This window comes from Lycium barbarum, chromosome 2 (assembly GCF_019175385.1).
Source record: "Lycium barbarum isolate Lr01 chromosome 2, ASM1917538v2, whole genome shotgun sequence".
Lineage (NCBI taxonomy): Eukaryota > Viridiplantae > Streptophyta > Magnoliopsida > Solanales > Solanaceae > Lycium > Lycium barbarum.
In genome coordinates, this window is record NC_083338.1 from 120,688,967 (window position 1) to 120,713,834 (window position 24,868).

At 40.2% G+C, this 24,868-nt stretch overlaps 1 protein-coding gene across 1 annotated transcript; it reads left to right on the forward strand.

The window, feature by feature from the left end:
- Nucleotides 1–17,173: 17,173 nt before the first annotated feature.
- Nucleotides 17,174–23,461, forward strand: LOC132626952 (uncharacterized). The gene is made up of 7 exons (XM_060341993.1): nucleotides 17,174–17,488; nucleotides 18,686–18,832; nucleotides 20,434–20,532; nucleotides 20,772–20,963; nucleotides 21,210–21,329; nucleotides 22,499–22,570; nucleotides 23,043–23,461. The coding sequence occupies exons 1-7, from the start codon at nucleotides 17,225–17,227 to the stop codon at nucleotides 23,265–23,267; spliced, it is 1,119 nt and encodes a 372-aa protein (XP_060197976.1). The 5' UTR covers nucleotides 17,174–17,224; the 3' UTR covers nucleotides 23,268–23,461.
- The last annotated feature ends 1,407 nt before the right edge of the window (nucleotides 23,462–24,868 follow it).

Sequence of the window (24,868 nt, forward strand, 5' to 3'; positions counted from 1 at the left end):
GCAAAATAAAAAGTAATATTGTGTAAACAAATGAATCAAATCAAACCAGATAACAAGCAATAAAGTAAAACAAACGAATCAGTATTAGACAGTCTCCTAATTTTCAAAAAGTGAGTATCACACGAACACCATTTATCCCAATTAAACCTCCCCGATATCGTTTGCAGCCCCCTTATCCATGACAAAATGGAAAATAAAAAACAATCAACAAGGCTTCATTCGGCCTAGTTCATCCCCGTGGGGAGCACCCGTATTGTTCGTCCGGAAGAAGGATGGCTCCTTGAGAATGTGCATTGATTATCGGCAATTGAATAAAGTGACAATTAAGAACAAGTATCCCCTCCCGAGGATTGATGATTTATTTGATCAATTGCATGGTGCCAAATGGTTTTCAAAGATTGATTTGAGGTCCGGGTATCACCAAGTAAGAGTTAGGGAGAAAGATATCCCTAAGACAGCTTTCAGAACAAGATATGGCCATTTCGAGTTCCGAGTAATGTCGTTTGGGCTAACTAATGCACCGGCAGTGTTTATGGACTTAATGAACAATGTATTCAGGCCTTTTCTGGATCTATTCGTGATTGTATTCATCGACGATATCCTAGTGTACTCTAGATCCGAGGCTGAGCATGCGGAGCATTTGCGAACCGTCCTTGGAGTTCTTCGAGCTCGAGAGTTATTTGCAAAATTCTCCAAATGTGAGTTTTGGTTGAACTCGGTATCATTCCTGGGCCATATTGTTGCAGCTGATGGTATTCGAGTGGATAGTCAAAAGGTCGAGGCAGTGAAAACTTGGCCAAGGCCCACAACCCCTACAGAGGTTTGTAGCTTTTTGGGCTTAGCCGGGTATTACAGAAGATTTGTTGAGGGTTTCTCTTCTATTTCTGCACCGCTCACAAAGTTGACTCAGAAGTCAGCTAAGTTTCAATGGACAGATGCTTGTGAACGTAGTTTCCAAAAGTTGAAAGACAGATTGACTTCTGCCCCAGTCTTGACACTTCCAGAGGGAGTGGAAGGATATGTTGTTTATTGTGATGCTTCAGGCGTCGGGCTAGGCTTGTGGCCGATGCTCTTAGCCGCAGGTCTATGGGAAGCTTATGCGATGTGCGACAAGAAAAGAGAGAAATGACCCGTGAGCTTCAGCAGCTAGCCAGCCTAGGGGTCCGAGTAGTGGACTCAGGTAGCAGCAGAACTACCATTCAGAATTCGGCAGTTCCGTCGCTAGTAGCGGAAGTAAAAGAGCGGCAAGGTGAGGATTCCAGGCTAATGCAGTACAGAGATACGCTCGCTCAGAAAGAGGGGTCACCATTTGATATTTCGGGAGACGGAGCCCTCCGATGCCGAGGCAAGCTATGTGTCCCCGATGTGGCAGACTTACGCCACCAGATTTTGAGAGAGGCTCATTGTTCCCGTTACTCCGTTCACCCTGGAACGACGAAGATGTATCATGATCTTAAGTCTATATATTGGTGGAATGGGATGAAGAAAGATGTAGCGGAGTTTGTAGCCCAATGTTCCAATTGCCAACAAGTAAAAATAGAACACCAAAAGCCGGGTGGCTTATTGCAAGCTATAGAAATCCCAACTTGGAAGTGGGAAGTGATTAATATGGATTTCATTACAGGGCTACCTCGTTCTCGACGCAAGTATGATTCCATATGGGTGATTGTGGATAGACTCACTAAATCAGCTCATTTCTTACCGGTCAGGACGACCTATGTGGCAGAAGATTATACAAGGCTTTATGTTAAAGAAATAGTGAGACTCCATGGTGTCCCAGTGTCTATTATCTCCGATAGAGGAACTCAGTTTACGGCCAAATTTTGGGAGTCCTTTCAAGAGGGTCTAGGGACCCAAGTGCGCCTTAGCACGGCATTTCACCCACAGACCGATGGGCAAGCTGAACGCACCATCCAGACTCTTGAAGATATGTTACGGGCATGCATGATAGATTTTGGGGGAAATTGGGATGACCATTTGCCACTCATTGAGTTTGCTTACAATAATAGTTATCACTCCAGCATCCTAATGGCACCATATGAAGCTTTATATGGGCAAAAGTGTAGATCCCCGATTGGGTGGTTTGAAACGGGAGAAGCCAAGTTAATGGGGCCCGATTTGGTCCAACAAGCCATAGAGAAAGTCAAGCTCATACAAGATCGGTTGTTGGCGGCTCAAAGTCGCCAAAAGTCTTATGCGGATAACCGTCGAAGGGACTTAGAGTTTCAAGTTAAGGATTGGGTGTTTTTGAAAGTGTCGCCGATGAAGGGCGTTATGAGATTTGGCAAAAAGGGGAAGCTTAGTCCCCGGTATATAGGGCCTTATGAAATTGTGCGAAAGATAGGCAAAGTGGCCTATGAATTAGACTTACCTCCAGACTTGGAGTCAGTTCACCCGGTTTTCCATGTCTCGATGCTTCGGAAGTGTGTTGGAGATCCTACGAGGGTCGTCCCAGTGAACGATATTCAAGTGACAGAAAAGTTAACTTATGATGAAATACCCATTGCCATATTAGATAGGCAAGTGCGGAGGCTTAGAAACAAAGAAGTGGCCTCAGTTAAAGTTTTGTGGAAAAATAATAATCGAGAGGAAATGACATGGGAAGCGGAAGAAAATATGCAATCCAAGTACCCGCATTTATTTCAGCCCTTGGGAGAAGTCCAAGATGAGACGTCAAAATCATAAGGTATGGATGTTTTCCTTTTATGCTTCTGGGTCGTGTGTGGCCAAAATTTTCATGTTGTTATGATGTGGCCCTGTGTGGCATCGATATTATGGGTTGTTGTGACAGGTTGTTAGTGCCATGTTATAGGGGAAACTCTGGCGAATTTTTTATAAAATCCCGGGTGTTCTCGACATTCGAGGACGAATGTTCTTAAGGGGGGGAGAATGTTACACCTCGGAAAAATCTTCCGTTGGTACGCAAGTGAATGAACTAGCGAAATACGAGTATCGGGTTAATGATGACTTAAGGGCATTTTGGGAAAGAGTTATAACGTCCCTTAGATTAGTATTGAAGTGTTAAACAAGTGTTAAGAAGGTTCCATGAGGATCGGAGATCAAACGAAGTGGCGAAACTAAGTTCAGTGACTGATGAGTTCTACGGCTCATTATACGGACCGTATAATGTTATACGGACCGTATAGTGGACCGTAAAACCATCACAGTGAAGGTTGGTTGCTGGTGGAATTTTACGGTCAGTTATACGGACCGTATAAAATTTATACGGACCGTATAACGAACCGTCGAATGGTCACAGTGAAAGGTTGCTCACTGGTATCGTTTTACGGTCAGTTATACGGACCGTAAAACTGTTTTACGGACCGTATAACGGACCGTCAAGTAGTCACAGTGAAGGGGTGCTGGGCAGACCCATTTCACGGTCTATTATACGGACCGTATAACCATTATACGGACCGTATAATGGAACCCGACAGTTCGGTGATGATTTAATAAATAAAGACCAAGTTCATGAAAATCATTTCCACATTTCCTCTCTCTCTCTAAAACATCTCTCTACAACTTTTGTACAAGTTTTCAAGGGTATTAATCCATTAACCACATTAAACAAGTAAATCCAAGGTAGAAACCCATCAAGGATCATCTAAGGTCAAGAAACCCAAATGGAGAAAAACTAGGGTTTTACTCAAAGTGGAGTATTATCAACAAAAGTTTGTCCCTACAACTTCTAAGGTAAGATTCATGATTTTTATATGATGTTTACGGTATTGGAGAATTAAAATGCATGGATTGTAGAAAACATGGTCCACTAGGACATGAATGATGAATAGTGACGTTTTTGAGACATAGTTTGAATTGAATCATGATTGTTGTTGTATTGTGATATGAGTGTGTTATAAATGACGTTAAGATCATGAAATAAACATTGTATATGGATGAACGAAGTTGGGTGTTGTGACCATAAATAGGGACAAATGGAAGTGAATTGAGAATGTGGATAATGTAGATGATTAATGGCCATGGAAATGATATTATAAATGTGTTGTTGACGTTTGGGGTTGAATTATGATATGGAAAAATGTTGTATAGATAAAGGAGATGCTGTCCAATTTTCTCTAGTTCTAGCCATGTGCACTAGTTATCGATACTAATGATAGTATGGCCTTAATGAAGGTAGAAACGTGAGCATCGAAGGAGTACGTGCAAGTGTAGAATAATTCGACAAAGAGGTATGTAAGGCTAACCCTTCTTTCATAAGGCATGGTTCTTTGGCCAAACTCCTAATCCCTCTATATGAGTATGTTGACTACAAATGTTTCACATTCCGAGCTCATAAGCTCACTATCCTTGATTGGTACTACGAATGCGCTACGCACCTCAGGTGACGAGTAAGACTACGATATAGAAGTAACAATAACGATAATGATAGTAACGATGATGGTGATAATAATGATGCTAAAGGTGCCTATGGGCTGTTATACTCATACGTGCCTATGAAGGGCTATAATGAAACCCCGAGCTTATAACGCCAGGGTAGAATATATGTGTATGAATATTTATAGAATATGTATACGATTACGAAACGCGCGCACACATCTGCAGATGGTACGGATAACCCTGAAGCCTTGGTAGGGCCAGGTATGAGTAACATTGAGCCTTGGTTGGCCAAGTATGTATATGAAATACTGATCCAATGAGGTCGGGTACGCTATGTAAATGCCATGTATACGAAATGGTTATGTATGTATATATATTATGTAAAAGAATGTAATGAGACTATGTATAAGAATACGAATGAGGATATGTACACTAATATGAGCACAAGCATGGTACGAGTTTTATTGTGGGGCACGGATGACGATGTGAGTAAGTAAGCGACATGATGATGATGATATTATTGTCTCCCCTCCTATGCTATTCCATATATTGTTCATTATGTTGTATATCAATGTTAATCATGCTTTACATACTCAGTACATTCTTCGTACTGACGTCCTTTTGTTTGTGGACGCTGCGTCATGCCCGCAGGTGCACAGGGAGACAGACTTGACCCACAGCTGCCTATTTGAAGATTTCATAGAGAGCTCCATTTCCTTCGGAGCCATATCTTTTGGGTACTCATTCTTTTGTGTATATAACTATGGGCATAGCGGGGTCCTGTCCCGCTCATGATATGTCATACTCTTAGAGGCTCGTAGTCATGTGTATGTGGGTAGAGATGTTTGGCCATGTCGGCCTATGTTTTGTATATCTTTTGTTGGCCTCGTCGGCCTTGTATATTTGACATGGCATAGATGCCCATGATATGTTAATTGATGATGGTCGTCCAATGGGACTAGCTTGATTAATGATTTAAAATGCATGAAATGAATTATGGTTCACCTAGATGTTATGATATGCATGATAAGGGGGTGCCCGGGTGGGGTAGCACCGGGTGCTCGTCGTGGCCCCCTAGTCGGGTCGTGACAAAAGTGGTATCAGAGCAGTTGAGTCCTAGGATGTGTCTACGAGCCGTGTCTAGTAGAGTCTTGGTTATGGGTGTGTTGCGCGCCACATTTATAAACGAGAAGCTGCGGACATCTTAGGAATATATGACCTTATTTCTTCATAAGAATCGTGCGATAAAGCTATGATGTAAGAAATTCTTGTTCTTAAATCGTGTGTTGTGTATTTCAGAGATGCCTAAAAAGAAAAAGGCTACAGCATCCCAAAGGGGCAAGACGGTGGCAGAAAAGCGGGCTGAAAGAGCACCGCCACCAGTAGTAGAGGAAGATGAGTCCCAGAGTGCGGCTCAATCTCAGTCCTCCCAGACAGTGCCTATTACTGAGGAGCACGTGGGAGCCTCAGCCCCAGCTCCAGCTCCTCCGCCGAATGCTTCAGGCCAAGACGTAAGAGAGGCCATTAATTTGTTGACTCAGTTGGTTGCGGCCCAGACTCAGAGGCCAAGCGCGGGGCAAGGTGACAGGACTGTTAGCGCAAGGGCCCGTGACTTCATTGCTTTGAAACCCCCGGAATTCTTTGGGTCGAAACTGGAGGAGGAACCCCAGGACTTTGTTGATGGTATGCTAAGGACGCTCCGATTGATACATGCTTCAGACACCGAATCGGTGGAGCTAGCGTCATACAGATTGAGGGATGTCTCAATCCAGTGGTACACGGTTTGGATGGCTTCGCGGGGAGCCAATGCACCTCCGCCGGTATGGCAAGAGTTTGTCGATGCTTTTTTCCGTCACTACATGCCTCCAGAAGTTCGGCGAGCTAGGGCCGATAAATTCTTGAATCTGAGGCAAGGTAGCATGAGTGCTACAGAGTATAGTCTCCGCTTCAATTCCTTGGCTAGGTATGCTTCGGCCATGGTAGCGGATATGGGCGATCGGGTGCACCGGTTTGTGAAGGGCCTAGGGCCACATTTGATGGATAAATGCTTGACTGCATCTCTTCAGGATGGCATGGATATTGCACGTATTCAGGCGCATGCTCAGGAATTGGAGGAACACCTACAGCAGCGGAGGAATGAACGTGAACAGGATAGGGGACATAGCAAGAGGGCTAGATCTTCGGGGCCGATGAGTGAGTCCAGAGGTGGGCACCGGCAGCAGCCCCCTAGGCATGCAGGCTACTCTATGACCAGTGCGCTCCCACAGTTTTCAGGCCAGAGATTGGATAGATCTGCTCATTCAGGGCCGAGCCCGAGTTAATCAGGGCCTCAGTATAGAGATGATTCAGGCCAGTCTAGACCACCCGTGCCACGATGTTCCCAGTGTGGGAAGTTGCATTGGGGTCAGTGCCGATCAGGTTCAGATGCTTGCTATTCTTGTGGTCGACCAGGCCACATTATGCGTGATTGCCCCTCAGTACAGGGTAGAGGTAGGGCCCAGCCATCAGGGTCGATAGCCGGGTCTTCAGCATCTGCACGCCCTATGGGGCCAGGTTCACATGCGCAGGTTGGCCATGGTAGAGGTAGAGGCAGAGCTCCCAGTTCCAGCGGTCCTCAGCACCGTATTTATGCTTTGGCTGGACGCCAAGATCTTGAGTCTTCTCCTGATGTGGTCACAGGTATATTATCGGTATTCTCTCATGATGTATATGCTTTGATTGATCCGGACTCCACATTGTCTTATGTTACTCCATATATTGCGGGTCGATTTATAATTGAGCCGGAGTCTATTAAGCCTTTTGAGGTGTCTACGCCCGTTGGCGAATCGGTGATAGCTAGCCGAGTGTATAGAGATTGCGTAGTGGTGATATGTGACCGCCGTACAGTAGCTGATTTGCATGAACTAAAAATGGTGGATTTTGATGTTATTATGGGCATGGATTGGTTGGCTTCTTGCTACGCCAATGTTGATTGTAGAACGAAGATGGTTCGTTTCCAGTTCCCGGGCGAACCAGTCTTAGAATGGAAAGGGAATACGGCGTCACCAAAGGGTAGGTTTATTTCCTATCTAAAAGCGAGGAATATGATCACTAAAGGGTGTATTTATCACCTAGTGCTAGTTCGAGATGTAGAAGTTGAGTCGCCGACTCTTCAATCAGTTCCGGTAGTGAACGAATTTCCGGATGTGTTCCCGGAAGAGCTTCCAGGCCTTCCTCCCGAGCGAGAGATAGATTTTGCGATTGATGTGTTGCCAGACACTAATCCCATATCTATTCCTCCCTATAGGATGGCACCCGCAGAGTTGAAAGAGTTGAAGGAGCAATTGAAAGACTTGCTTGAGAAAGGCTTCATTCGGCCTAGTTCATCCCCGTGGGGAGCACCCGTATTGTTCGTCCGGAAGAAGGATGGCTCCTTGAGAATGTGCATTGATTATCGGCAATTGAATAAAGTGACAATTAAGAACAAGTATCCCCTCCCGAGGATTGATGATTTATTTGATCAATTGCATGGTGCCAAATGGTTTTCAAAGATTGATTTGAGGTCCGGGTATCACCAAGTAAGAGTTAGGGAGAAAGATATCCCTAAGACAGCTTTCAGAACAAGATATGGCCATTTCGAGTTCCGAGTAATGTCGTTTGGGCTAACTAATGCATCGGCAGTGTTTATGGACTTAATGAACAATGTATTCAGGCCTTTTCTGGATCTATTCGTGATTGTATTCATCGACGATATCCTAGTGTACTCTAGATCCGAGGCTGAGCATGCGGAGCATTTGCGAACCGTCCTTGGAGTTCTTCGAGCTCGAGAGTTGTTTGCAAAATTCTCCAAATGTGAGTTTTGGTTGAACTCGGTATCATTCCTGGGCCATATTGTTGCAGCTGATGGTATTCGAGTGGATAGTCAAAAGGTCGAGGCAGTGAAAACTTGGCCAAGGCCCACAACCCCTACAGAGGTTTGTAGCTTTTTGGGCTTAGCCGGGTATTACAGAAGATTTGTTGAGGGTTTCTCTTCTATTTCTGCACCGCTCACAAAGTTGACTCAGAAGTCAGCTAAGTTTCAATGGACAGATGCTTGTGAACGTAGTTTCCAAAAGTTGAAAGACAGATTGACTTCTGCCCCAGTCTTGACACTTCCAGAGGGAGTGGAAGGATATGTTGTTTATTGTGATGCTTCAGGCGTCGGGCTAGGCTGTGTATTGATGCAAAATGGTAAGGTGATCGCGTATGCTTCTAGACAATTACGGAAACATGAACAGAATTATCCTACCCATGACTTAGAATTGGCCGCGGTGGTCCATGCTTTAAAGATATGGAGACATTACTTATATGGTGTCCACGTGGATATTTATACAGATCATAAGAGTCTCCAGTACATCTTCAAGCAGAAAGAGTTAAATTTGCGGCAACGACGATGGCTAGAGTTGCTAAAAGACTATGACGTCGAAATCCTGTACCACCCCGGAAAGGCAAATGTTGTGGCCGATGCTCTTAGCCGCAGGTCTATGGGAAGCTTATGCGATGTGCGACAAGAAAAGAGAGAAATGACCCGTGAGCTTCAGCAGCTAGCCAGCCTAGGGGTCCGAGTAGTGGACTCAGGTAGCAGCAGAGCTACCATTCAGAATTCGGCAGTTCCGTCGCTAGTAGCGGAAGTAAAAGAGCGGCAAGGTGAGGATTCCAGGCTAATGCAGTACAGAGATACGCTCGCTCAGAAAGAGGGGTCACCATTTGATATTTCGGGAGACGGAGCCCTCCGATGCCGAGGCAAGCTATGTGTCCCCGATGTGGCAGACTTACGCCACCAGATTTTGAGAGAGGCTCATTGTTCCCGTTACTCCGTTCACCCTGGAACGACGAAGATGTATCATGATCTTAAGTCTATATATTGGTGGAATGGGATGAAGAAAGATGTAGCGGAGTTTGTAGCCCAATGTTCCAATTGCCAACAAGTAAAAATAGAACACCAAAAGCCGGGTGGCTTATTGCAAGCTATAGAAATCCCAACTTGGAAGTGGGAAGTGATTAATATGGATTTCATTACAGGGCTACCTCGTTCTCGACGCAAGTATGATTCCATATGGGTGATTGTGGATAGACTCACTAAATCAGCTCATTTCTTACCGGTCAGGACGACCTATGTGGCAGAAGATTATACAAGGCTTTATGTTAAAGAAATAGTGAGACTCCATGGTGTCCCAGTGTCTATTATCTCCGATAGAGGAACTCAGTTTACGGCCAAATTTTGGGAGTCCTTTCAAGAGGGTCTAGGGACCCAAGTGCGCCTTAGCACGGCATTTCACCCACAGACCGATGGGCAAGCTGAACGCACCATCCAGACTCTTGAAGATATGTTACGGGCATGCATGATAGATTTTGGGGGAAATTGGGATGACCATTTGCCACTCATTGAGTTTGCTTACAATAATAGTTATCACTCCAGCATCCTAATGGCACCATATGAAGCTTTATATGGGCAAAAGTGTAGATCCCCGATTGGGTGGTTTGAAACGGGAGAAGCCAAGTTAATGGGGCCCGATTTGGTCCAACAAGCCATAGAGAAAGTCAAGCTCATACAAGATCGGTTGTTGGCGGCTCAAAGTCGCCAAAAGTCTTATGCGGATAACCGTCGAAGGGACTTAGAGTTTCAAGTTAAGGATTGGGTGTTTTTGAAAGTGTCGCCGATGAAGGGCGTTATGAGATTTGGCAAAAAGGGGAAGCTTAGTCCCCGGTATATAGGGCCTTATGAAATTGTGCGAAAGATAGGCAAAGTGGCCTATGAATTAGACCTACCTCCAGACTTGGAGTCAGTTCACCCGGTTTTCCATGTCTCGATGCTTCGGAAGTGTGTTGGAGATCCTACGAGGGTCGTCCCAGTGAACGATATTCAAGTGACAGAAAAGTTAACTTATGATGAAATACCCATTGCCATATTAGATAGGCAAGTACGGAGGCTTAGAAACAAAGAAGTGGCCTCAGTTAAAGTTTTGTGGAAAAATAATAATCGAGAGGAAATGACATGGGAAGCGGAAGAAAATATGCAATCCAAGTACCCGCATTTATTTCAGCCCTTGGGAGAAGTCCAAGATGAGACGTCAAAATCATAAGGTATGGATGTTTTCCTTTTATGCTTCTAGGTCGTGTGTGGCCAAAATTTTCATGTTGTTATGATGTGGCCCTGTGTGGCATCGATATTATGGGTTGTTGTGACAGGTTGTTAGTGCCATGTTATAGGGGAAACTCTGGCGAATTTTTTATAAAATCCCGGGTGTTCTCGACATTCGAGGACGAATGTTCTTAAGGGGGGGAGAATGTTACACCTCGGAAAAATCTTCCGTTGGTACGCAAGTGAATGAACTAGCGAAATACGAGTATCGGGTTAATGATGACTTAAGGGCATTTTGGGAAAGAGTTATAACGTCCCTTAGATTAGTATTGAAGTGTTAAACAAGTGTTAAGAAGGTTCCATGAGGATCGGAGATCAAACGAAGTGGCGAAACTAAGTTCAGTGACTGATGAGTTCTACGGCTCATTATACGGACCGTATAATGTTATACGGACCGTATAGTGGACCGTAAAACCATCACAGTGAAGGTTGGTTGCTGGTGGAATTTTACGGTCAGTTATACGGACCGTATAAAATTTATACGGACCGTATAACGAACCGTCGAATGGTCACAGTGAAAGGTTGCTCACTGGTATCGTTTTACGGTCAGTTATACGGACCGTAAAACTGTTTTACGGACCGTATAACGGACCGTCAAGTAGTCACAGTGAAGGGGTGCTGGGCAGACCCATTTCACGGTCTATTATACGGACCGTATAACCATTATACGGACCGTATAATGGAACCCGACAGTTCGGTGATGATTTAATAAATAAAGACCAAGTTCATGAAAATCATTTCCACATTTCCTCTCTCTCTCTAAAACATCTCTCTACAACTTTTGTACAAGTTTTCAAGGGTATTAATCCATTAACCACATTAAACAAGTAAATCCAAGGTAGAAACCCATCAAGGATCATCTAAGGTCAAGAAACCCAAATGGAGAAAAACTAGGGTTTTACTCAAAGTGGAGTATTATCAACAAAAGTTTGTCCCTACAACTTCTAAGGTAAGATTCATGATTTTTATATGATGTTTACGGTATTGGAGAATTAAAATGCATGGATTGTAGAAAACATGGTCCACTAGGACATGAATGATGAATAGTGACGTTTTTGAGACATAGTTTGAATTGAATCATGATTGTTGTTGTATTGTGATATGAGTGTGTTATAAATGACGTTAAGATCATGAAATAAACATTGTATATGGATGAACGAAGTTGGGTGTTGTGACCATAAATAGGGACAAATGGAAGTGAATTGAGAATGTGGATAATGTAGATGATTAATGGCCATGGAAATGATATTATAAATGTGTTGTTGACGTTTGGGGTTGAATTATGATATGGAAAAATGTTGTATAGATAAAGGAGATGCTGTCCAATTTTCTCTAGTTCTAGCCATGTGCACTAGTTATCGATACTAATGATAGTATGGCCTTAATGAAGGTAGAAACGTGAGCATCGAAGGAGTACGTGCAAGTGTAGAATAATTCGACAAAGAGGTATGTAAGGCTAACCCTTCTTTCATAAGGCATGGTTCTTTGGCCAAACTCCTAATCCCTCTATATGAGTATGTTGACTACAAATGTTTCACATTCCGAGCTCATAAGCTCACTATCCTTGATTGGTACTACGAATGCGCTACGCACCTCAGGTGACGAGTAAGACTACGATATAGAAGTAACAATAACGATAATGATAGTAACGATGATGGTGATAATAATGATGCTAAAGGTGCCTATGGGCTGTTATACTCATACGTGCCTATGAAGGGCTATAATGAAACCCCGAGCTTATAACGCCAGGGTAGAATATATGTGTATGAATATTTATAGAATATGTATACGATTACGAAACGCGCGCACACATCTGCAGATGGTACGGATAACCCTGAAGCCTTGGTAGGGCCAGGTATGAGTAACATTGAGCCTTGGTTGGCCAAGTATGTATATGAAATACTGATCCAATGAGGTCGGGTACGCTATGTAAATGCCATGTATACGAAATGGTTATGTATGTATATATATTATGTAAAAGAATGTAATGAGACTATGTATAAGAATACGAATGAGGATATGTACACTAATATGAGCACAAGCATGGTACGAGTTTTATTGTGGGGCACGGATGACGATGTGAGTAAGTAAGCGACATGATGATGATGATATTATTGTCTCCCCTCCTATGCTATTCCATATATTGTTCATTATGTTGTATATCAATGTTAATCATGCTTTACATACTCAGTACATTCTTCGTACTGACGTCCTTTTGTTTGTGGACGCTGCGTCATGCCCGCAGGTGCACAGGGAGACAGACTTGACCCACAGCTGCCTATTTGAAGATTTCATAGAGAGCTCCATTTCCTTCGGAGCCATATCTTTTGGGTACTCATTCTTTTGTGTATATAACTATGGGCATAGCGGGGTCCTGTCCCGCTCATGATATGTCATACTCTTAGAGGCTCGTAGTCATGTGTATGTGGGTAGAGATGTTTGGCCATGTCGGCCTATGTTTTGTATATCTTTTGTTGGCCTCGTCGGCCTTGTATATTTGACATGGCATAGATGCCCATGATATGTTAATTGATGATGGTCGTCCAATGGGACTAGCTTGATTAATGATTTAAAATGCATGAAATGAATTATGGTTCACCTAGATGTTATGATATGCATGATAAGGGGGTGCCCGGGTGGGGTAGCACCGGGTGCTCGTCGTGGCCCCCTAGTCGGGTCGTGACAGCTGGGGTCAAATGCCACAAGGAATAAGGTGTGAAAGGTTACTATTGTGGTGTGTTACTTAATTTCGGTCTTAGTTCGTATTCCGGTAAGATTGTAAAGAGAGTTTATATTGCTACTAGCTATGTTGATTTGATTGTAATTAATTGGATTAAGGTTGTGTCCCTTTTAGTTGAAATGTAATGTGATCGTTAACATGATATAATTCTAATGGATTGTCATATGGTATGCACTTAATCCCTAACTGACTTCCTAATATTTCCCAATAGTTAGAAAGTATTTCCTCTTTATGATTTTCCCAAATACAAAAGAGTTGAAATTAAGAATGATTAATTGTGTCAAGTAAACTTTTCTTATTCGTAAGTGAATTTATTAAACGAGGGTTAATGCCTGGAGTTCTTGTTACTAATTTCTACCAAACCTTAATTCACCTTTCGAAACAAAATAAGGTTTTATGGCTTAGGTTAAAGTTTGTAACCATCAACCAACTTGAACGATTAAGAAATAAGTTAAAACCAACAACCCATTAAGCATATATTCAATGTTAAACACCCATTCACATAACACCCATCATTGGGTCCACAACCTTAGTATGAAAATTAGCTACTCATAGTATTTAATGTAAAACAAAGCATTGAAAGAGTCATCAAAGCTTACAATAGTAATAAAGAAAATGAAAAGATGAAATCTTGTCCTCAAAAGCTTCAAAAAAATGAAGTATTCAATGCCTTAGAACAATAAGGCAAATATCTGATCATGAATGGTCCACAATACCCTACATCAACTATTTATAATGGTCCAAGTCATGCAAAATACGTTGGCAAAACTGCCCCCGACAAACCAATATACGAACTATAAAATAACATACAGCCGTAAATCTTCAACCTCTCACCGTAAGACAACAACTTTCTTGAAATTCTATGCTTCCTTTTGACAAACCGTAAATTAATTTACGGTCTGTGAATCTGTGTTGTAGATTTTGCTCAGGTTTAGATATATGTTATAACTGGTTTACGCTGGATTGACGGGCTATAGAATGATCTATTGTCCGAAAATTTGTGTTGTGAATTTCCTCCTGCTGAGATGTACACAATGATTGTTTTACGCCACGATTAACGGGTTGTAGAATGATTTACAGTCCGTCTTTTGTGCCGTGAATCTCACTTTTCAGTTAACTTCTCTTTTTTTCTCATTTTTGGGATCTTTTCACGTAATTTTCCCCACTTTTGCCATTCTGACGCTTAACACCTGAAACGCAATAAAAACACATCAAGATGACACGAACTTGCTTGAAAAACAAGTAAAACTCGTCGTTAAAAAAGCAACAAATGTGTCGTAATTCCACGGCACAACAACGTAACACTATATAAAGGGTCAAGTAAGTCTCAACTTGCCTGAGTCCGAAGCCAAAGAGTCACTCTGCGACCTTTCCCTTCATTTGATCTTCCGAACGAGACAATCTGTTCAATTACGATATCTACATAAGAATACGAGTCTAATGATACCCATAAAGCCATATAAGGAATTCGGGTCCTTAAAGTTAACCCAAAACTCCGTCCCAAACCCTGAAGGTCAATGTAACTGCCCAGCCCACTAGTGATATTGTCCGCTTTGGGCCTAGGCCTACACTGCTTTAAACGCGTCACTAGGGTGTAAGGCTTGCTTACTTATATACCCAACATCTCTCTTATGTTTTGCCGATGTGGGACTTTTCTCCTAAGTTGGGGAGTCACATACACCCCCTCTTATGGACTCAGCATCCTCGTTGAGATTTGCCCCACTGCATTTAATTTGCCTAGACTCAGCACTGAGGTTTGCCTCGCCTACCCGGGATTTGCTTAAACTCAGTTGAACTCTGGCCTACCATCTGCGAGGCTGACACAAGAGTGGCTTTGATACCATTTGTAATAGCCTAGCCCACTAGTGATATTATCCGCTTTAGGCCTAAGCCCATACGACTTTAAAACGCGTCATTAGGGTGTAAGGCTTGCTTACTTACATACCCAGCATCTATTTTGTGTTTTGCCGATATGAGACTTTCTTCCTAAGCTAAGGTGTCACAGTCAAAACGGTGATTTGTTGTGAAATCGAGTTCATTATAGTCAAATTAGTACTCTACAAGGTCACACAAAACCAACAGTACCCATATTGCTATCTAGTCCGGATCCCAAAAAAGTAACCCCAGGCCTACAAGGGCGAAACCGAAATTCAAGTCTAAAATCATCTTATCCGCAGTCTAGACTCTGGACAATCCATAAGTTCTAATCCCAGCTGAGCCTTCAAATTTACAAATCACATCAAAACCCATTTCCATAGAAACCCTCAAAAACTACTTAGGAACCATGAATGGAAGAAATCATTAATAACCGCTTAAATAAAGGTTTAAAACTTACACCATTGAAGAATCTTACAAATAGCATTTGAATTCACCTTAATTCGAGCTCTATAACTTCTAAAATGGGTGTATGAAGAATGAAACTCGAATTTGGGGTTTTAAATCTGCCCAGCTACAAATTGGACTTCGTTATTGCGAGACCCATCATTGTGATTGCGACGCATTAAACCAGACATGGCCCAGATTTTTCCCTTACGCGAACGGGAGGAAAAAGTCACGATTGCGACCCTCCTAGTCCCCACTCCTTGCAAACGCGAGACCTCCTACACGATCGCGTATAAGGAAACCAAATAGCTGAAAACTAGAAAATCTGGTTTCTCCCAAATCCCAAACCAATAGGCAACACCCGAAACTTATTCGGGATCCCCCGGATACAAACGAAATATGCATTTCTATCATAAAATGCGCTACGAACTTACCCGCGCACTCGGAACTCTCAAAAGAGGTCGTCTTGACCCGATGTTGACCAAGGTCAACTCCAAAACATCAAAAACTCAACTTTCCAACCATTGACTCAAATTATACCCGAACGCCTCAGAGCCCGAACCAAAGTCTTGACTAAGTCAAAAATCACATTTCAGACCTAATGAAATTGACGAAACTTCCAAAATGACGAATCCACCCCCGATGTTGACTTTGGTCAAACATCTCCATTTTCTTAACTTAGAAAACTCAAATTTCACTAAAACCAAACCAAAACTGGCCCGATTGCCTCGGGAACCGCGTCACCCATCCTCACAAGTCATAAATATCGAAATAAAACTACGGGAAGGGCATTTTAGAGAAAATACGATAAAAAGCTCAAAACGACTGAGTGAGTCGTTACATCATCGATGAATAAACTGAACTTAAAGACACTGAACCATATCAAAATAATTTTATAGGGTAATGGTATAATACTTTTGAAAATCGAAAATCAAAATTACTCAACCGAAATTTCAAATATCGTACAATGCCTATCCTAGAGATATGGAGAATCCTTAACTAGCCCTACAACTTTGCAATAACTATGCCCTTTCCATTAGGAAGATATTTATTCCCTTTTCCTTCTTTCCGTTAATGTTATTTCCAACAGTTAATATACAACTCTTTCCCCGTTAGTTTTTTTTTTTTGGGTTTTCCTTAGCCAAGGACAAAACCTATTAATTTCCGTAAAAAGTAGAGGATATTCTATGTTCAATTGGCAAATATGTAACGGATCGAAATACTTCTAGACCCATACTCAGCATTAGGAGGCATGGTACCGTAAATATCGAATACTATATTGAAATAGAAATTTTTAACATCACGATTTCGGTATTATAATATTTGATATACATTTTTAACAAAATGAATTGCTTGTACTTTCTTTTATATAATATTTCTATATATATAAAAAGTGTTGATATGATATAATTGAAACGTTTCTTGAAAAAGCCGAAGTATCAATTTTATATTATATGAATATATATAAATTAAAGACGAATAAGTGATGGTTACCCGAGAAATAACCGGAGCACAAGACTCTATTGTACGCAATTTTACCTGCGATTTCTAAAAACCAAAATTACCAACCAAAAATTTTCAATATTGTATCATGCCCCACCCGTACTTAGTAACTTGATGACCCCATCACATTCAGTCTTCTTTTAAAGAAAAGGGTTTAAGAAATGTTGTCTGTTTTCACAAGACCACTACTCCAAAACCCTAAACTCATCAACTTGCTTAAACCCCAAAGTCCTCTTTTATTATTCTCTCTAATGGCTACTGCTAATTCCTCATCTTTCTCGCCTGTATCTTCTCCTTCAAATCATGTAAAGCGTGTAGGTACCCATCATGGTAGCTTTCATTGTGATGAAGCACTTGGGTGTTTCATGATTCGGCTTACAAATAAGTATTATGATGCTCAGATTGTTCGTACTCGTGATACTCAGGTAAATTTAATAATTTTAAGTTCGTACTCATGTATATATGGAGATGTATGGTTGGGAAAGTTTATGTAGGTGATGTGTTTGATTATATGCTTAAAGGGATGAGAAGTGCTTGATTAAATGCTTGAATGAATGGAAGGTGTTTGACTAAATGCGTGAATGAATGAAATGTGTTTGGTGAAATGCTTAAAGAATGAAATGTGTTTGATGAAATGCTTGAATGAGGGAATGAAAGGCGTTTGATGAAATGCTTGAATGAATGAATTGTGCTTGATTAAGTAGGCGTTTGGCCATAGAAACCAAATATTTTTTCACTTTATTTGGAAATTTCTGAAGATGGAGTTGTGTTTTGGTTATAGTTTTTGCAAAGAATATTTGGTTGTTCGAATGTACTGAAAGTGAAAATAGGGTTGTAGGTGTTTTTCAAGTTCCAAATACATCTTCAAGTTGTATTTGGAATTTTCATGGCCAAATGCTCATTTTCAAATAAAGTGAAAAAAAAAAATCCGGAAAAAAGTGAATAATTCTCATGGCCTTGCTAAATTCTTGAATGAATGAAAGGTGTTTGATTAAATTCCAGGTCAATTAATGGAAGCTTTGCAATTTAAAAAAAAAAAAAACATCTGATAAACCCACCTCAATTTCATTTTTTCCCTTAATTTTTTTTTTTCATTTTAAAGATTTCTTTTTCTTTCCTCCCTTAATTTCTTGGAGTTAACTTTTTCCCCAAATTAAGTTTCTGACTATCTTCCAAGGGTGCTGTTTTTTAATCTGTGTATGTTTTCCTAATCTAAAATATGGGAATTCTCATTTTTTAAGTAATATTTTCAATTAGCACGATTAAAACAGAAAACAAAAATATAAAGAATGAATTAAAGCAGTGATTTTTTTAAACAATCATGATGTATTCTCGTTTGAATATGAAAGGATTCTTCTTTAGTCTCAAATGAAGTCCCATATAATATTTTGTTCTCGTTTTACTTCCAATGTAAGTGTATATTATGTAAATAAGGAGGAGGAACAAACCCAATGGTGGTAGATGTGGCAATCCTTTTGTTAATCAATTGAAGATGTTAAAGAGTAAGATTAATATTTTAAGTTTGTTCTTGTGCATTTTTTGGCATTGGGACATACGGGGATGTATGGTTGGGAAGGTATAAATTGGTGATGTGTTTGATGAAATGCTTGAATGAATGAAAGGTGTTGGAAACACTTGATGCTGTGCTTGATGTTGGAGGAGTTTATGATCCTAGTCGAGACCGTTATGATCATCACCAAAAAGGGTTTGAAGAAGTCTTTGGACATGGATTCACTACTAAGCTCAGCAGTGCTGGTCTTGTTTACAAGGTAATGTCTTTTTGTTTTGAATTTCAACTGTGTTTTCCTCCGTCCTATAAATATTGTCACGTGGTCTTCTTTCACATTTTAAGAAAAGTTGAAGTTTGTAATGTTTAATCCAATACTTCCATTAGATTATAATAATTCATGTCATCAAATGGAATTACTTGGATTGTAGATTTAGATCTGTTCGTTCTGAATCCTTTAAGTGACCAGGCATGCTTTACCAATTCAGATGTTCAGATGACAGATGCTTTAGTTGTTTCTTTTCCTCGAGCTCTGAAAATTTGTAGTTGTCAGGTTAATGATTGGCTGGATATACTTTAAATCCTTTGAACTTATTTGGATTATAGATTCTGATCTCTTCGTTCTACATCCCGTATATGTTCAGATGGCAGATGCTTTAGTAATTTCTTTTCCTTGAGCTCTTAAGAATTTTCTGTGAGATTGATATTGGCTGGATATATTTTTAATCCTTAGGGCTTGGATTGTTGTTCTCTTCATTGCAAATCCCGTAAGTGACTAGCCATCCGTCATACCAATTGGTATGTTCCAATAGGAAATGCTTTAGTTATTTCATTTCCTTGAGCATTGAAGAAAAAATTGTCAGATTGATGATTGGCTAGATATGTTTTAAATCCTTTAAATGTACAACTGGTGCTCTCAAAATAGCCTTTTAGAGGTTTGGCCTTGGAAGCTTGTATGGAGAACCAGACAGCCTCTCAGAGTTACTTGCTTCACTTGGACTGCACTGAAGGAAGCATGCCTAACACAAGACAATCTTAGAAGGAGAGGTGTAATAGTTGTTAACATGTGTACCATGTGCAAGCAGACCAATGAAAGTGTCAACCATCTATTTTTGCACTGCCCTGCAGCAGCTAGCCTCTGGTTTTTCTTCTACTCTATGCTTGGTCTACAATGGGTAATGCCCTTCAACATCAAAGATGCATATGCTAGCTGGATACTCTGGAGAGTTGACAAATCCATTAAAAGAATTTGGAGAATGATCCCAGCAGTAATTTTTTGGACCCTATGGAAGGAGAGAAACAACAGATGCTTTGAAGGAATCTCAACTCCTATTTGCTCTCTAAAGTCTAGGTGTTTAGTTAGTCTTTTTAGTTGGCATTTTTTTGCCCCTGTAAACAATGTGGGTAACTTTCTAGATTTTATCAGCTCCTTTTCTCTAGTTCAGTAGAGATAGGATATCTTTAGATTGTTCTACAGGTTTTGCCAAGCCTGCCAGCTTTTCCCATCTGTAACCTTGCATCTTCTTGATGTTTTACTAATGAATTTTATTACTTTACCAAAAAAAAAAAAAAAAAAAAAAGGTTTATTATGTAGTGGGCTTAAATTCTACGAATGTTGCATCCTAGTCACGACTCTATTGAGATTGACTCTGCTGATGCATTATCTATTTCATTTCCTTGAGTTCTTAAGAAAATTTATCAGATTGATGGTTGGTTAGATATATTTTATATCCAAGCTCGTCTGATTCGACTGGAAAATCACTTTTTTAAAAAAGCTGGAAAACCACTTAGGTCTAGTTTATGCTTGTTAAGTTCATATATACCTTTTAACTTCAATTTACTTGCCTTTTTTATGTTTCTTAGCATTTTGGAAAGGAGATCATTGCAAAGGAGCTCCAAGTTGATGAAGAACATCCGGACGTGCATAGGTTGTTTCTAGCTGTTTACAAGAGCTTCATGGAGGTGAGGGTTATAATTTTTTCTTGGATTCTTTTCATTTCCAGCTAACTGATGTTTCAAGCGAATCTATGTTGTGATTGGATTCTTATTTTTCTTTTGGAATTGATACTATTACAAATATTTTCGAGTTTCACTTATTAATATCTCGCATCGGGGAGCTGATTTCATGTGATATAATTTAAGGATCAAGCTAACGTGTCTCCAATATTAGTAAGCCTAATATTCTGGCTTATTGCATACAGGCAATTGATGCAATAGATAATGGAATCAATCAGTACGATACGGACCAGCCACCAAGATATGTAAACAATACCCACTTGTCCTCTCGAGTTGGAAAACTAAACTTGGACTGGACTGAACCTGATCAGTCTTCTGAAAGGGAGAATGAAGCTTTCCAACGTGCAATGGAATTAGCTGGCAGTGAGTTCTTGGATGTAAGGCTTTCTCAAAAGAGCTAAGAAGTTTTCTCTTTCTGTTGCTTTTGGCTAGTAATATGAAGTCTACCAGCGTAATGGTTGGTTCTCAGATTGCGTTTTTTTTTTTTGGGCACCAAACAGTCTTTGCTCTTCGGTGATTTGCACAATACATTTATCAGCTTGATTTTATTCTGAAAGACCGGTTTTAAAATAAGCGTACAGTTCACTTTCTTTCCCTGAGTTAACATGGTTGTGTTTACACAGATTGTCCGCTATTATGCGAGATCATGGTTACCGGCGCGTTCAATTGTAATGGAGTGCGTTTCTGCAAGACACATGATTGATCCTAGTGGAGAGATAGTAGTTTGGTCTACGTTTTGTCCAGTAAGTATTGAATACTTAACCTGAAGCCTTTTTTCATCAGGGAGCGTGTGCTTCATTACAATTGTGTTGGTTATAACTAAAGGTCAAAAGTTTATGACTTTTGCGGCTAATGTAAATGAAGATTTGGAACTACATATTAGCCTTATTTTTTTCTTATATAAAAAAAAAAAAATCCTCCATCAATTTCCTAGCTCTCATTGTCTAATATGTACGACAAGTTTTTTGAATGGCATATTAGTTTCTTATGTCACTTGTATGCCAGGAAAGGTTGAATTTTCTTTATTTTTAGTCATTCTGTATGTATTATGCACTTTATGAAAATAACAGAGATCCTCTTGTATCTTGTTAAGTTGTACATATTGTAATTCATTGCCAGGGAGAGCCCTTCTACTTGGTATTTCCTTCCCCCAAGTTTTGTAAATTACATGTAAAGTTGGAATACATCACCGATTTTGTGAAGGACCCGAGTCGTGGGTATTCAGTGGTAGTATGAGTCTATGAGAGAGCCAAGAGGATAGGATGATGATGTGGAGGGGAATGGGTGAGGTTGTCGTTAGTGAAATCATGTTACATGGGGTTAGCCAGAGAGGGGAAGTAAATGTTGGAATCAAAGCACCAAATAGTAGATTTCTTCACTTGGTGTGCCATGAGGGATACAATATTGACTGCAAATAATCCAAGGAAGAGAACGGTAGTGACCTAATATTCTGTGTAGAGAAAGTGGGGAAGACACTGACCATATCCTGTTGCACTGCAAAATCACTATGCAGTAGCATGATCTTGCATGTTCATCATCTGATGTTGCTGGGAAATATCAAGGACTGTGGAGCAGACAATGACGAGTTGTAGACACATAGATTGATGAAGAAAGAAACGCAATCACCATTATGCATCTTTTGAACTGTTTGGAATGAAAGAAATGGGAAGCTATTCCAGAAAAACGAGATGCCATAAGTAGTATAAAAAGGTTCCTTGTGCTTCATGTAGTTTTAGGTGTAAAAAGATTGTTCCATGTATGGTGGGGTAGATTAGCCACTCACTCACTTTTTACCCACATGGTGTATTTAATTGATGAAATTCTTTGTCTTGTAAAGAAAAAGAAGAATAATATTCACTGCTAGTGTGTTTCTGTGCTGAGAATACTTATCCTTGACCTTTCTGTCTAACAGTGGAAGCTTCATTTGTTTGAGCTGGAAGAAGAGATGAAGATTGATCCACCCATCAAATATGTCTTATATCAGGTGCCTGAGTCATTTTGCTTTCATTCTTTTTCCATTTTATGTTCCAAATCTAGTTTTTTATCTCATGTTTCTGTTTAAGTTCTTCGTTTTTGGGTCTCTTTTATGCGAGTGGAAAAATAAGGAGCAAAGTTGGTAATACTGTGGGGGTTGTCTTTTAGGTCGCTTCTGGAAACTTTAGCACCCGTAAATACTTTCTGGTAGTATCAGTTGGATAGATTGAAGAACTGCAATTTCGAATTAAATTGTTCCTTCAAGATCTGCCTTATTGTTTAATTTCAATATTATACAAAATGAAAAGATGCTCATGAATAATGTTGCTAAACATTCCAGTGTTACTGTCTTGGAAGAGAGTAGCTAATAACCGCACAGCTTCTCGAGATATGCACCGTTCCCTGAAAGAATTAAGTCTGTCAATATTCTTTCTATATTTTATTGGGAAAGCATAAAGTGACATTGACTTCATTATATGTAGGATGATAGGAGCAAAGGTTGGCGAGTGCAAGCTGTGGCTGTAGCTCCTGACAGATTTGAGAGCAGGAAAGCCCTTCCATCTCAGTGGCGAGGTTTAAGAGATGATGAACTCTCCAAAGAAACAGGAATTCCTGGTTGTGTTTTTGTCCATATGAGTGGATTTATTGGAGGAAATCAAACTTATGAAGGAGCGCTAGCAATGGCAAAAGCTGCTTTGAAGCTCTAGGCACAGAAATGATTATATAAGTTAGTTTTCAGAAATTGGATCATCTCTTTGTGATTTAACATTATTGTTGTTCATGGCTTCATGTTGTCATTTAAAGAGCACAACGTCGTTGAATTTCTAAAGGTTGTTAACGAAACTATACAAGACCAGCCAGACAGTTTAACATTTCAAATGAATATCTTTTACTTTTATAACCCATTGTTATGTTTGCAGTTGCAGTAAAAGATAATAGATTTCATTGTTGTTTAGGAGCTTTTTCTTTGTATTTTTGTTATCTGCAAGTTGGTCACAAAATCAGTTGTGTCATGCTTTTTGATACGTCCAGTCAATGGTTGTGCTACTTCATGCTCCATCGTTCACTTCTATGTTCAGATGTTGTTGCCTTTCCAAAACCGTGCTAGGATTGTGCCAAGAAGATGTCAGAAGTGTCTCCTATTATTTATCAAAATGGTACCCGTGAGGATTCAAATAGACTTGTAGGCGCTGCACTTTCAGCAGTAAAGGGGTTGCGCAGCTGTTGCTTCTTCATGGTGAGAGGTAGATTAGAGGCGACTCAATTTCTTTTTTTCTTTTTTTCTTTTTTTCTTTTTTTCTTTTCCTTTTAGTTCATAAGAATTTGCAGATTACTAGCTTGAAACCTCTGTTTGAAAGAGCAGGTAAGTTGCTTGATCTTCTCGTCATTGATGAAGTCGTGATTTTGATTTCTCTATATGTTTGATAATTTGTTTCACGAGTAACACACGGACAAACAGAGCTAGCAAGCACAAGTTAGGGAGAATTGGATGTAGGCTGTTTTGGTCGCCATACAAACTGCTGAGACTTAATAAAGGGATACTGATTTCGGGAGATCGTGAGAAATATTCCTATGATATATTTCAGCTAAATGGCTTCAATGTCAGTCTTTTGTGAATCATTTGATGAGATTTAACAGTTAACATGCCAGGGTTCATACTTAGAATATTTAGACCTCTTTATCCGGAAAATAGATATATATTTGCTTATGCATTATCTAGACATGTTCCGACATTAAAGATTACTCAAGTTTTGACTGGTGAAGTTGGAGTGAAATAGTATGCTGAGGCAAAACTCTGATGAACACAACAGCAAGATCTTCATGCCTATTTAGTTTATAATCTATGATAGATACCCAAGATGTGAGTTGGATAGCATTTAGTAACGTGATTGTCAATAGTTCCAAGTTCAGCATTTTAAAGCATTCCCAGAAAACACACCATCTAAATAGAATCCCAAGCATGAGTAGTAATATGATAAGAATGCATGTTCCGAGTTTGCTTCTTTGTAAGAGGTTTGTGGACTGCTGTTGGCTTATTGGCTAATCTTTTTCTCCTTGAACTGTTAGAGCGTCTGAAAAATGTCTCTTTAGATTAATTCGAGAAGTTCAACAATAACCGTGGATAAGTGAAAAGCAACTTAAGTTCATACTATTAGCTAGCTAGGTTGCTAAGCTTCAGTTGGATATTACTTCGTAATTACTATGAGGTAACACTACAATACTCACTGCAAGATGTGGTGCTTTTTAATGTCTCTTTCAGATTATGCTCTTCATTCAAATATCAATATTCATGTTTGCTTTTCTTTCA

Bases quoted from the DNA above. Each gene is read 5' to 3' on its own strand.
- LOC132626952 (XM_060341993.1), top strand. From the start codon at position 17,225: ATGTTGTCTGTTTTCACAAGACCACTACTCCAAAACCCTAAACTCATC. The intron at 17,489-18,685 runs GTAAATTTAATA...AATGAATGAAAG, and splicing joins TTCGTACTCGTGATACTCAG to GTGTTGGAAACACTTGATGC. The intron at 21,330-22,498 runs GTAAGTATTGAA...TCTGTCTAACAG, and splicing joins TTTGGTCTACGTTTTGTCCA to TGGAAGCTTCATTTGTTTGA.